The 14,015-nt window shown below is 53.6% G+C and overlaps 1 protein-coding gene across 1 annotated transcript in view; it reads right to left on the bottom strand.

The window, feature by feature from the left end:
• The window catches only part of RPS6KA1 (ribosomal protein S6 kinase, 90kDa, polypeptide 1), a 20,535-nt gene extending 10,583 nt beyond the window's left edge, over nt 1-9,952 (bottom strand). Inside the window, 9 exon segments of the mRNA XM_010003675.1 lie at nt 342-412; nt 938-1,080; nt 1,210-1,247; nt 1,760-1,866; nt 4,123-4,202; nt 4,862-4,942; nt 5,238-5,319; nt 7,029-7,145; nt 9,818-9,952. Coding sequence (XP_010001977.1) covers nt 342-412; nt 938-1,080; nt 1,210-1,247; nt 1,760-1,866; nt 4,123-4,202; nt 4,862-4,942; nt 5,238-5,319; nt 7,029-7,145; nt 9,818-9,934 — 836 coding nt within the window. The 5' untranslated portion in view covers nt 9,935-9,952.
• Between the last annotated feature and the right edge of the window lie 4,063 nt (nt 9,953-14,015).

Raw genomic sequence — 14,015 nt, 5'->3', positions numbered from 1 at the left:
CTGCAACTGCCTGAGAGGAGGTTGGAGCCAGGGGGGTCGGGCTCTGCTCCCAGGGGACAAGGGATAGAACAAGAGTAAACAGCCCCAAGTTGCCCCAGGGGAGGTTTAGGTTGGATCTTGGGAACAATTTCTTCCCTGATAGGGTTGTCAGGCCCTGGGAACATCCCAGGGGAGGGGGAGTCCCCATCCCTGGAGGGGTTTCCAAGCCCTGGAGATGGTGCTGAGGGACATGGGGCAGGGGTGGCCTGGGCAGGGCTGGGGGAATGGTTGGACTTAAGGGTCTTTTCCAACCAAAAGGACTCCATGATTCCATACATACATGAAGGAGAAACTCCTCTTACTTGAGGATGAGGGTCATGGTCTCCTTACGGTCCTTCCCCTGGAAGGGCAGCGAGCCAGTCAGCATCTCAAACTGGGAGGGGAGGAGAAGGGGAAGGTCACACATCTGGGGGCTGCACTGATCCCTGCATCTGCACCTTCGGCTGGGAGCTCACCCAAGCCAGCAGGAAGCTTGCAAGGGATCAAAAGCCTGGCTCTAAAAAAAAGGCAGCAGGCATCCCCTTTTCACAACAGGAGTTTGGTTCCTGAGGTTTGCAGTGGGAACGTGTTCCAGGCAGTGTCTGCTCCTGAGGGAGCCTCGGGCTCGGCAGCCGCCAGATGGTGGCACCAGATCTGCACAGACATGGGCATCCCAGAGCTGGGAGGGACACCCCAGAGCTGGGAGGGACACCCCTGTGCTCCCTGGGACCTCAGGAGCTCCCTGAGAAACAGGCTCTCCCGGTTGGAAGCCTGGACAGCCTGATCCAAAGCCCATTCGTGGAGCTTGGAGCACATCCCCAGGTCACATCTGCTGGGTAAGACCTGCAGAGTCACACTCAGAGCTGCTGCTGGAGCAGCTGCTGGGCCAGGCCCCCAGACCCACGTGCTGGGTACCCACCATCAACACCCCGTAGGACCACCAATCTGCGCTGTGGGAGTGGCCCTGGCGGTTCACAACCTCCGGGGCCATGTACTCCACTGTCCCACAGAAGGAATAGGCCTTCTTCTCGTGGTCTATTGCCTCCTTGCTCAAGCCAAAATCTACACAAGAGAAAAACCAACAGCCATCAGCATGAACCCACGAGCTCTGAGCAACCACCCGGAGCAGAGAAGCTCCTTGTTCCCAGGACTGACCTTGCTGGAGCACAAGGTTTGTGTGGAGTCCCTTACCTGTGAGCTTGATGTGTCCTTCCTCATCCAGGAGGATGCTACAGCAGGTTTCAGGAATGAGAAACACAGGTTGTTACTGTCTGTGAGAAGGGCCAGTGAGAAGCAGCACACACAGCAGGGGCTGGTCCGAGATGCTCCCAGAATCCAGAGGAGAAAGTTTTCTGTCCCTCCCCCCAGTGCCTTAAGCTGTCACTAAGACATGAGTGGGACAAAGAACAGTTCCCTCCTCTCTACATGTCAACTTCATGCTGAATGAATGACCACACAGGTTACACCATCTTTGATCCCCATCTGCCCCAGGTCACACAGCTGGTCTGTGTCCCCCCAGAGCCCAGCCTGGTGCCTTCTCCCTTTGGAGACTCTCAATTCCCTAGAGCTGGAGCTCACAGTGAGCCAAGGATCACTGCTCAGACACGGTGCTCCTGGCCATAACTCTGATGTGAGGAGCTGCCACCTTGACCTGCCCAGCCCTGGGGCAGCCTTGGGCACTGTGGGGTCAGGGCTGTGCTGAAGGACACTGTGCCCTGCCCCGGGTCCCTGCCCCACGTACTTCTCTGGTTTGAGATCCCTGTATATGATTCCCAGGCTGTGCAGATGGTCAAGCCCCAGAGCCAGCTCTGCCAGGTAGAACTTCACATCCTCCTCAGTGAACATGACCTGCAGGAAAGGGAAAGAAGCAGAGGAGCTGGAACAGTGCTGGCAATGGGACCACTGCACCCATCCCTTCACACCCACTGTGCTCCTCCTGCCCTCTCAGACCCCAGTGTCCCAGGCTTCACCTGCCAAACTGAAGTGTCAATTAAGCAGCAACACCAAAAAAACCAACCCAAAGCAGGCTCCTAAGCCCCAGACAGGTTTGTAAAATCTCTGTTCGTGTTATCATAGAATCCCAGACTGGTTTGGGTTGGAAGGGACCTTAAAGATCACCCAGTTCCAACCCCCCTGCGTGGGCAGGGACACCTCCCACCAGCCCAGGTTGCTCCAAGCCCCATCCAACCTGCCCTTCAACACTGCCAGGGATGGGGCAGCCACAGCTTCCCTGGGCAACCTGGGCCAATTTCCTCCTAATGTCTCATGTAAATTAACCAGGTTATGTTCCCAGTTGCCTTCACCTGGCACAACCCCTTGTCACCCCTCCTGCTCCCTGCCCTGGTGACACCACCACACTGCACAGCACGGGGCTCTTGCCTGGCTTCATCCTTAACCTGATGCTCAGCAGAAGCTGCTGCAGAGGTGAGACCTGTCCCCTCTGCTGCTGCTTTTTTCCAGAAGACAGGGCCCCCAGGGCATCCTCTCCCCTTGCCAGCTCAGGGCAGGTTGAAGGTTGTGTCCACCCCTCTCCAAGGTTTCACAAGGGTCAATCACTTCTCCAGGCAATTAATCCCTGACACACTGAGACCCACCAAGACCCACCTCTTTGGAAAGCCGAGTGAAAAGGTCACCTCCTCTGAGGAAATCCAAGATGAGGTACAGCTTCCCCTCTGTCTGGAATGCTGAAACACGAGCCAGAGAGGAATCAGACCCCTCCACTGAGGGGAGGCTCCCTGGGGTCACATGAATCACTTAAATCCCAACGGCTCCAGTCGGGCAGATGCCCGGCGTGGTTACTGGGATAACCACTGGTAGGGCTGGTGATCTGGGGTTAAGGAGATAGCTCGTCCATGAGGCTGGAACAGGAGCTCACCAGCAGCACTCTGGTGCTGCAGAACATTCCCATTTTATGGGGGGTTGGTTCCCTCCCAGCCAGTGATGTTTTCTTTGGAGCATTAATCCTACCAAAGTCTGGCTTGTCTAGTTAAATCTGCTCTCTCAGTTTCTCCTGATCTAATGTTTTAATCCCAAGGATTTGATGTTTAGCCCTCTTCTCCCAGCCTATGCTCTATTCCCCATGCAGGGTGTGGGACCAAAGGGCTTTCCAGGAAAGGATTTGTATTACAGGGGTTGTGAAGGCTCCAGGGCAGTAGAGCCACTGAGGGACACAGGCTGATCCAGGCCTCTCCTCCATTCCAGGTCTCTCCAGAAGCCTGTGAGGGACCATGAGAGGCTCTCCAAGCAGCCTGTTGCTGGGTCCCTCATGCCCACCTAGCCGCTTAAGGTAGGTGTGCCTGCAGTAGCACTTTTATTGTGCTTAGAAGTGGTCAGTGTCTGTTCCAGCCTCCAGCCCCTCTTCCCAGGGTCCCAAAACCAGCTCCACACTCACCATAGTGGAGTTTCACCACAAAGGGATGGTTTACATCAGCCAGGATGTCCCTTTCTATCTTTGTCCTCAGTCGATCACGCACTGTGGGAGCAGAGAGGAGCAGCTCAGACACTGAGGAAGGCACAGAGTGCCCAGGGTGAGCCTTGTCCCACAGGTTTGTAAAATCTCTGTTCATGTTATCATAGAATCCCAGACTGGTTTGGGTTGGAAGGGACCTTAAAGATCACCCAGTTCCAACCCCCCTGCGTGGGCAGGGACACCTCCCACCAGCCCAGGTTGCTCCAAGCCCCATCCAACCTGCCCTTCAACACTGCCAGGGATGGGGCAGCCACAGCTTCCCTGGGCAACCTGGGCCAATTTCCTCCTAATGTCTCATGTAAATTAACCAGGTTATGTTCCCAGTTGCCTTCACCTGGCACAACCCCTTGTCACCCCTCCTGCTCCCTGCCCTGGTGACACCACCACACTGCACAGCACGGGGCTCTTGCCTGGCTTCATCCTTAACCTGATGCTCAGCAGAAGCTGCTGCAGAGGTGAGACCTGTCCCCTCTGCTGCTGCTTTTTTCCAGAAGACAGGGCCCCCAGGGCATCCTCTCCCCTTGCCAGCTCAGGGCAGGTTGAAGGTTGTGTCCACCCCTCTCCAAGGTTTCACAAGGGTCAATCACTTCTCCAGGCAATTAATCCCTGACACACTGAGACCCACCAAGACCCACCTCTTTGGAAAGCCGAGTGAAAAGGTCACCTCCTCTGAGGAAATCCAAGATGAGGTACAGCTTCCCCTCTGTCTGGAATGCTGAAACACGAGCCAGAGAGGAATCAGACCCCTCCACTGAGGGGAGGCTCCCTGGGGTCACATGAATCACTTAAATCCCAACGGCTCCAGTCGGGCAGATGCCCGGCGTGGTTACTGGGATAACCACTGGTAGGGCTGGTGATCTGGGGTTAAGGAGATAGCTCGTCCATGAGGCTGGAACAGGAGCTCACCAGCAGCACTCTGGTGCTGCAGAACTTTGGAGCATTAATCCTACCAAAGTCTGGCTTGTCTAGTTAAATCTGCTCTCTCAGTTTCTCCTGATCTAATGTTTTAATCCCAAGGATTTGATGTTTAGCCCTCTTCTCCCAGCCTATGCTCTATTCCCCATGCAGGGTGTGGGACCAAAGGGCTTTCCAGGAAAGGATTTGTATTACAGGGGTTGTGAAGGCTCCAGGGCAGTAGAGCCACTGAGGGACACAGGCTGATCCAGGCCTCTCCTCCATTCCAGGTCTCTCCAGAAGCCTGTGAGGGACCATGAGAGGCTCTCCAAGCAGCCTGTTGCTGGGTCCCTCATGCCCACCTAGCCGCTTAAGGTAGGTGTGCCTGCAGTAGCACTTTTATTGTGCTTAGAAGTGGTCAGTGTCTGTTCCAGCCTCCAGCCCCTCTTCCCAGGGTCCCAAAACCAGCTCCACACTCACCATAGTGGAGTTTCACCACAAAGGGATGGTTTACATCAGCCAGGATGTCCCTTTCTATCTTTGTCCTCAGTCGATCACGCACTGTGGAGCAGAGAGGAGCAGCTCAGACACTGAGGAAGGCACAGGGTGCCCAGGGTGAGCCTTGTCCCCAGCCTTAAGCCCTTTAATACCTGGCAGCTTGAGCCAGATCTTTTCCCACCTCCAGCACAGCAACAAGAGTCTTTTATAGACAGAGATAAAAGGAGGTTGTCTGGCTGAGGTGAAGACACTTCTCTGTTCATCCAGAGCACCCTGGGGCCAGCAGTGGCTGCTGTGACATCTCCCCTGTGCTCTTTAGGACACAGAGGAGAAAAGCACCTTGGTAAGAGTCTCCTACCTTTCAGTGTTGCCTTCTTCAGCACTTTCATGGCATAGAGGTGGTTGCTGTCTGGAGGGGTTATTTTTCTCACCAAGAACACCTGAGGCAGAAGAGCCCTGCATTAGCCAAGCACTAAACACCAGCAGTAAAACACTAAACATCAGCTGGACACCTCCCAAGGTTGCAAACCTCAAGGCAACCCTAAGAACCAGCTGCCCCAGGGCTGGGAAGATGGACCTCGAGCTCTCCATGGGAAACCCACAAGGTTTTCAGGGCAGTGCTGGGTGAGGCACCTCTCACCCTCCATCTCCAGCCCTTAGGGGCTGTGAAACTGCACTTTCCTCCTCTCCAGCCCCCCACACCTCCTGCTCACTCTTGCAGCTCCCATGGGATGCCTGGGAGCTGGGATGTGATGCACTGATGCTCCCATGTACCACAAAGCCTCCTGGTGATGGGCTGCTTTGACAGCCAGCTCAGCTCCTTATTATTCATCTCACAGAATCACAGAGTGGTGGGGGTTGGAAGGAACCTCTGGAGATCATCCAGTCCAACCCGCTGCCAGAGCAGATCCCACAGGAACACATCCAGGTGGGTTTGGAATGTCTCCAGGGATGAAGACTCCACAGCCTCCCTGGGCAGCCTGTCCCATGGCTCTGGTACCCTCACAGTCAAGAAGTGTTTCCTCATGTTTAACTTGACCCTCCTGTGCTCCAGTTTGTCCCATTGCCCCTTGTCCTGCCAGTGGACACCCCTGAGAAGTGTCTGGCCCATCCTCCTGCCACCCCTTGTAGATACTGATCAGCATTGATCAGATCCCCCCCCAGCCTCCTCCTCTCCAGCTGAACAGCCCCAGCTCTCCCAGCCTCTCCCAGGACAGATGCTCCAGTCCCCTCAGCATCTTGGTGGTCCCAAGCTCCTGCATCCTCTTTGGATTTTACCTCCTTCCCTGATGCCCCATTCTACCTGGTTTTAGGCAGTTTCAAAAATATAACAATCTTCTTTTGCAAAAGCCCCTGCTGCACAGTCCTGTACAACCCCCACTGCCAACTGAGTGGCCTGAGGTTGATTTAATGTGTGAGCAGATGGTCTGTAAGAGACCTGGATTATTGACACACCAAAACAGATAAGAGTTACAGGCTACTTCCTTCCCCCTTCACAGAAGGGAAACTGGACCATAAACAAGGGCCAAACCCAGATGCTCACAACATCATTTCTGAGAAGAAGGGAACGTGCCTGAGTCCTTCAAATCCTCCATTCAACCAACAGGCTGGCAGCCAGTGGGAGCTGCAGGAGGTCCCTCTGCCCTGTGGGACACCTGCACTCACCAGCAGGACACCACTCCTTTCTCCTGGTCATCTGGAAAAAGAATTACAAGGGAGCTCTGGACATCCAGGCTGATCCTTAGCAGGAGGCATCACTACAGCTGCCTTTCCAATTAGAAGCAACCATTTGTTAAGGGAGCTCATCAGCTGGATTCTCATGATCTGGTGGGAATCAGGAAAGTAGGTTTGTTTGGGATAGTCCCCTTTTGTCACCCAAATAATGTATGTGGCATGACATATAGGACAAAGTGCCTCTTTAGACACGAGGAGGAAATTGTTGGGTGTGAGGGTGGTGAGAGCCTGGCCCAGGTTGCCCAGGGAAGCTGTGGCTGCCCCATCCCTGGCAGTGTTGAAGGGCAGGTTGGATGGGGCTTGGAGCAGCCTGGGCTGGTGGGAGGTGTCCCTGCCCATGCAGGGGGTGGGACTGGATGATTTTTAAGGTCCCTTCCAACCCAAGCCATTCCATGATCCCATGCAATGAACTCACCTTGCCAAAGGAGCCCTGGCCCAGCACCTTCAGGAGTTCAAACTGCGACGGATCAGCTTTCTCAGAGCCCTCCTTCACATGGTGTGTGATGTTGATTTCTTTGACAACACCTTCACCCTGAAAAAGAGGGGACATGGTCAACTGGGAACACACTCCTGGGCAAGGGAAAAGGAGCCTTATTGGATGAAGGAACAAGATGGTAGCTACAGCCTCTCAGGAACCACATCTGAGAGAACCATAAAAGTTGGTGCTTGTCACTGGTATCTCCTGGCTCCAACATCTGGAATAACAAGTGCTCAGTTGGGTTCCACCACCAGCCCTGAGCTCTCCCCAGAGGCTCTGCTCCTCACACCAAAGGTGTTGCATCTCTTTGAACTGCATCTCAGAAGAGTGCATGAAAAGCACTTTCCTTTTTAAGGCACTGGTGGCAAAACCAGGAGGGTTTTATGCCATTAAAAAAAAAGAGAAGAAAATTAAATTAAAATCCCACAACACAAAAATAAGGCACTGTTGTCAAAACACGGCCAGGGCTGGCAAAAATCAGACATGTTGGAGCCCATCTGCTCAGCAATCTGAGCAACTCTGCAACATAAGTCTTAGTGCATCTTCAGCACATACAGATGATGCTGTAACAGACTTGAGCCTTCAAGAAGATTGAGGGGAAGCCAAGGTCCCTGGCACATGTTTTGTTTAAAACACATTCTTTTATTTTAAAAACAACAGGCCAAAACCAAGCAGCTGGTGCCCAAAGCCCAGCTCAACAGGAACACCTGGTGCTGCTTCCTATTTGCATCTAGAATATAAAGAGACTTTTCATACTGCTCCTCTTCCAGCTGTACCTTTCCCTCTGCTTCTCCTGAAGCCAACACACCCGTGCTTGGGTTCCCTCTGGACTTGAGCAGTTCCAGCTCCTCTCCTGGCTGACCAGGGGCAGAGCCCAGAGCTGGACTCAGCTTCCCAGTTCTACAGACACAGCTTTTACTGGGGCCAGAACCCCCTTGTGGCTTTTTCTCCCAAGAGCACATCCAGGCTTTGCTGCACTTCAGCCCCACGTTATCCAGTGATAGATGTGGTCTGGTTGCCATTGGACCAGCAATTATGTTCCAAAGGGCATGAAACTCAGCTGCTCCCTGACCCAAGGGCAGATGTGTCCCTCAGAGACTGCCAGAAAACTGGAACTGCTACTTAGATTTTTCCCCTTGCAGAGCTGGGGGGAAAAAAACCAACACAACAACCAGTTGTGTTCTGTTTTCTAGATCTATTCAGATACTTGGTCTGGAACCCACCTGATCAAAACAGCTTTTAAAAACAGGAACCAAGTTTCTGCCTCTCCTCTGCTCCCCAGGCCCCTCCCAGCACCTTCTCAGGGAGGGTGGCCCACGGATGTGGTTGCCTACCTGCCCCCAGCACCCTTCCCTTCCTGCTCTCACGCTTGGCTTTCCTCTAGAGGAGGAGGTGGTTTTGTTTCCACCCCAGTAGTAGCTTCATTTCCATCTTGGTGGTTTTGCTCTCAAGATCCTGCATTGTCCAGACACCAAGACCTAGCAGAGAAGCTCATGTTCCCAATGCTCCAGCTCCCCCCATATTCTCCTGCCTGTTGCTGCTCTCAGTGATCACAGACAAGAAAATCTTATAATCCCTCTGACAACAAATGTTCGTGCTCCAGATGATCCCGGCTCACAGCAACCACCCCACACTTCTGCTTTGGTTTGGAAGCTCAGCTGTGGGTCAGGAGCAGCTCCCCACTTCCAGCCAAGAGCCTGAGGGCTCCTCCTCTGAGTCTTCTGAGACCTTCTTCAGGTCTCCAGGGATAGACCTGGGATGGGACCAGTGGAAGTTACGGGCTGCTTCCTTCTGTCCCATCTTCGTGAAAACACTAGAAACCCCATCTAGAGAGCACCAGCACCTCACATCATCCCAGAATGATCATCATCCAATCCAAGTTACGGGCTGCTTCCTTCTGTCCCATCTTCATGAAAACACTAGAAACCCCATCTAGAGAGTACCAGCACCTCACATCATCCCAGAATCATGGACCAGTTTGGGTTGGAAGGGACCTTAAGGTCCCTCTGAGTCCCTTAAGGTCTAGATCCCTTAAGGGATCTAGATCCAACCCCCTGCATGGGCAGGGACACCTCCCCCTTCCCCTTGCACCAGGCTGGTTCTCACAGACTGTGTCTCACCCTGTACCATCACAGGGAGGAACATTTGGAATGAATCTCCTGCACCCACCTCTGAAGCACGTGGACACATCTTCCTACCAACGGATTTTCCTGAGCTGAGGGAAGTCCTGGCCTTGGCCAACAGCCAGCCCCAGCCTGCTTCCCTGCAGGTGGTCTCAGCAGCCCAAGCTGTGTCTCGCACACCCACCCTGCCAGCCTGACACCCCCCACCCCAACCTCAAGTGGCACCAGCAGAGATGTTCCTGAGCTTCCTGAGAAAAGCTGGGAGATGCCACTTGGCAGGGAGGTTTCCTCCCAGGGACTCATCTCCCAGGTAAGCAGTCAGGCCTCTGAAGACCAACCTCTGCAGCCCCCTGAGCAGCCCACCAGAACAAGCCCCCAGCACAGAAGCCCTGGGAGCCACCAGGGCTGCACCTGATGATCCTTAAGGTCCCTTCCAACCCGACCCCTTCCACGATTCCCTTCTTCCTGAGGCACCACGAAGCAAACTACCCCAAAAGGCAGAGAAAGAAAAGCAAACCAAGACCTCCCTGAATACCCAGCTGGAACCTCATCCCACCTGGATGAGCACCCAAGCCCTGGGCAGCAAGGCAGGGCAGTACTGACCGGACTGGGGGCTGGGCTGGGGGCGGGCAGGGGTCGGCAGGGCCTGGGCCAGGGTCTCCTCTGCAGCCAGAGGGTCAGGAAGGCGCAGATGCGGGGCAGCTTGGGGTCCTTCTCCATCCTCCCCACCCCATCACCGGCACACGGGAACCCCCGCCAGCTCCTGGGAAGCACAGGGGGCTCCTGGGGAAGGTGGGATGGGTCCAAGGAAGCTCAAACAGGTCCAAGGAAGCACAAGTGGGTCCTAGGGAAGCACAGATGGCTCCAAAGAAGCAAGGATGGGTCCAAAGAAGCACGGATGGATCCTAGGGAAGCATAGATGGTTCTAAAGAAGCAATTATGGGTCCAAAGAAGCACGGATGGATCCTAGGGAAGCATAGATGGTTCCAAAGAAGCAATTATGGGTCCAAGGAAGCACAGATGGATCCTAGGGAAGCACAGGTGGCTCCAAAGAAGCACAGACGGGTCCAAGGAAGCACAGACGGGTCCCAGAGAAGCACCAACAGGACCCAAGGAAGCACAAATGGGTTCTGAGGAAGCACCAACAGGTCCCAGGGAAGCACCAGTGGCTCCAAGGAAGCACAGATGGGTCCCAGGGAAGCACGGATGGGTCCTGAGGGAGCACTGATGGGTCTGAGGATCAGGGAGGCTCCGGGGCTGCACAGACACCCCACGCCCAAGGCTGGCAGGAGATGCAGGTGGTTGGAACCCAGCTGGCAGATGCACAGTAGAAACTAGTGACACGGAGGCAGGTTCAGGCTCCTGCTCCCCAGCAACAGCACTTGTGGTTGGGGCTTTTTTTTTGGCTTTTTTTTTTTTTCTGGTTTTGCTTTTAAAAACCACAATCATTTCACAGCTCCTCATTCACCTTCGGGTTCCCTGGTTCAGAGAAGGTGCTGACACAAAACATATGTGGTCCAGTGAATGTGACCTTCATCTAGTCCTGCATGAACCTCATGGCAGGCTGTGAGCTTTGGGGGTATTTCCAAATGGGGGAATATTCTTAACTCTTTAAAAAGGAAGAGGAAAAAAAACTCCTGGAAGTCCCACAGAAATCTTGACACCCCCTTGGAAAGCTGCACATCTCTTGGCTCTCCCCCTGGCACAGGGATACAGGGTCACCCACGATGAGAGTCAGGGTGCATGGATCCCATGGGCAAATCCTCTGGCATCACTAGGATCTGCATTTAGTCCTTCATTTGCTTTATGCAGCACATAAAGAACCACCCTGGGAAGGTCCATATGAAGTATTTTTAAGAGCATCTCCAACACAGACAGTTCCTGAACCCACTGCTGCTCAGATTTATTATCAGGAGAGAGGAGAGATACCTAGAGGCTTGTTCTGCCTCCTTCCCCTCCAAGCCTGTTTCCCTCTGACCCTTCCATCAGGTCAAGACAGAGAGATGTTTTCTGCAGCAAGACCCCAGAGAGGCAGGTAAGAAAGAAACCCCTTGAAATGAGTCAACAGACACCCAGGAGGCAATGAGAAATAACTCTGTCAGCACTGACTTCTGCATCCCCTCAGAGTGCAGAGTGTGAAAAGAGGATCTTGGTTTAGACCCAGAGACACAACTTATGACTGTCTGGCCTCCTCCACCCCCATAATGTGCTTTTTGAGACCTGATAATGAAAGAAACAAATGACTGAACATCAGCAAGGCAGCTGGGCCCAGCTCCACAGAAACCTCAGGAGCTGAGGAAGTTCAAAGCAAGTAGGTGCCAGCATCAAACAGCCCCGTGCAGCTGCTGAGCATGAGTCCCTGGGAAACTCAGCTCATCCTGACACCTCCTTCCTTCTGCCCCAGCCCCAGGGAAGCAGAAACCATGTCCACAATGTGCCATCCTGCTTGATGGGATCCATGGGCTTCCAAGGAAGCTTTGTGCTGCTGGGTGAAGCCCTGCAGGATGCAGCCTGGCAGCTCTCTGCATGTGGGCCCAGCAAGATCTGATAAACCAAGACAATTCTGCACGTTGTGTTATCAGGCACCCAGCAAAGCAATCAAAAAAAAGGCCAGCAGAGCCCGCCCAGGCAGCCTGACAAGATCAGAAAGCCACAGGAGACACAAGTGACAGCACGGAAAGGGGGTTGGCGTGGGAGAGGAAGGAGGAGGAGGAGGATGAAGTCAAGTCCAGGATGTCACATGAGCAAGTGAGTAATAGCTGGTTCCTGTCTCAGCAGTCCCACCTGGCCCAGCAGGGGGGAGATGCCCCAGGGTCTGGTTTGCAGAGAGAGATCCCTGCCAGCTCTGCTCACCCCCTTACACACGTGGGACCATCCACCATGGGACAAACTGTGAATCAAATGCTCTCTTACCTTGTCTGCCAAGTCCACCAGGTCCTTCTCTATCCAAGTGATGTCTGACTTTGCCTGCAGGACAAGAAATGAGTGTCAGCACAGAGGGGCTGTGAAACTCCACTCCAGTTTTCCCAAGGAACTCAGGGAAAGACCAAAGCAGCTGTGCATGGTCAGTGGTGGTGTCCCCCAACCATCACTGCCCAGGATGTGATTCCAAGCTGTGAAAGGCTTGGATGAGCTCTGATGGGTGCTGGAGAAGGACATGGTGCCAGCACTTGGTTACATGTGTTCCCCAAGAACCAGAGCACTGCTGCCAAGGGCAGAGAATTAATTTCTGGCAGATTGATTAACCCCTAGGTCAGATTTTACTCTCAGCTGGACAAATTCCAGAAGCATCTGATCTGGTAGAGCTGTCCAGGCTGTGCAGGGAAGTTTGGCAGCTCCATGGCAAAGAGGGGGCTGCTCTCCAGGGCCACACTCAGCCTTGCTAAAGCAACCAGGAGGAAGATATTCAAATACTAAACCTCACCACAGCCCTCAAGGGCAGGGCAAGGCCAGACCAGCTGCTCTGGTTCCTGAGCAGTGTTTGAAATGTCAGTTTCTGCTGCCTCAGGGGCCAGGTGAAGTTCTCTGAGCCCTCAGAGGGAGAGAGGCAGAAGCACTCAGAGGCAGCTCAGAAAAGAGCTGCTTCTTAGCAAGGATATGGCTCCTTCTCCCCCAGAAACTCAAGGGAAGAAGGAAGATTTTGCAAGGCTGGTAACCAAGCCTGCTGTATTTTTATGACCATACATAGATTTGCCATCACACCTGGGGTCTCTGTCACCTGGTTTTTTTAGGTAACAAGCAAAGTTTGAATAGAGAAATCACTCCTGAAAAATAAATTAAAATAAAATTGGAATTGAAACATTTCCTCCTAGAAGTTCAAGTCTTTGGCTGTGGAGGGAGAGAAGGGATCTAAAGGAGACTTGAGCTGTCACTTCTCCAGGCAGTTTGTCAGCAGCAGGGAGCCCTTGGCACCAGGAACCTCCTGCAAGGGGAGGCAAAGTGACATGAAAGCAGGACAGGAACCAGAAGGAAAAGCAAACCCCGAGGGAAAAGAGGAGCTGCGTGAAAAGAAGGGAGGTTTGAGTTCAGAATTAACTGATTTTCAGCTCTGGAAGGGCTGAATCAGCCCAGGGGGGCCCTGCAGGAGCACCCAGGGGCTCCGTGGGACTGGGAGAAGGTGCCTGTCCTGGTGCCATCGTGGGAAGCGGATGCTGGGAGCAGCCAGCTGACACATCTACCAAAGCCACAACAAAACCCCTTCCCAGAGCCCAAAAGCCATCTCAAAAACCTCAGTGCCCTCTTCTGGGCATCACACCCACCCCCCCGGGGAAACCAGCTCCTTCCTTCATGGCTCTGAGGGGCAAACAGGCACCAGGAATGGGGATGGATTGATTTATCTCCCATAAACACAGATCCCTCCACAGGTCCTCACCCCTACCAGAGCAAGACACAGCTCCTGGGAGCTGCCAGTCCCCTTCTGACACCCACAGCCTCAGGGAGGCTGTTTTACATGGATCCCTGCAGCCCTGGGAAATATTTGCTCCCAGAAAATTTAAGGAACCCCCTGGACACCTTCCAAGTCTGAGCTCAGGTCAGAGGAGGAGACAACTTCTGAACTTCCCAACGCTGCCTCCAAGCTGCACAGGTGGCTTAGTCACCCTAGATCAGGGGCTGGGGACATACATATGGGTCAGGTCAGGTTGTTTTTTTTCTCCCCAACACCAAGTTCAAAAGTCCTCCTCTCTACTTTCCCCCCACCCTTTTTTTTTCTTTTTTTCAGGAAGGATTTTGCAAGCCAGAAGCCAAGAGACAGGTTTGTTTTTGCTCGCGTTTTGTCACTTAGCTGCTGGAGACAGTCACA

Source organism: Chaetura pelagica, unplaced genomic scaffold (assembly GCF_000747805.2).
Source record: "Chaetura pelagica isolate M959 unplaced genomic scaffold, ChaPel_1.0 scaffold698, whole genome shotgun sequence".
NCBI classification, from domain to species: domain Eukaryota; kingdom Metazoa; phylum Chordata; class Aves; order Apodiformes; family Apodidae; genus Chaetura; species Chaetura pelagica.
This window is presented reverse-complemented; position numbering and strand designations above follow the sequence as displayed.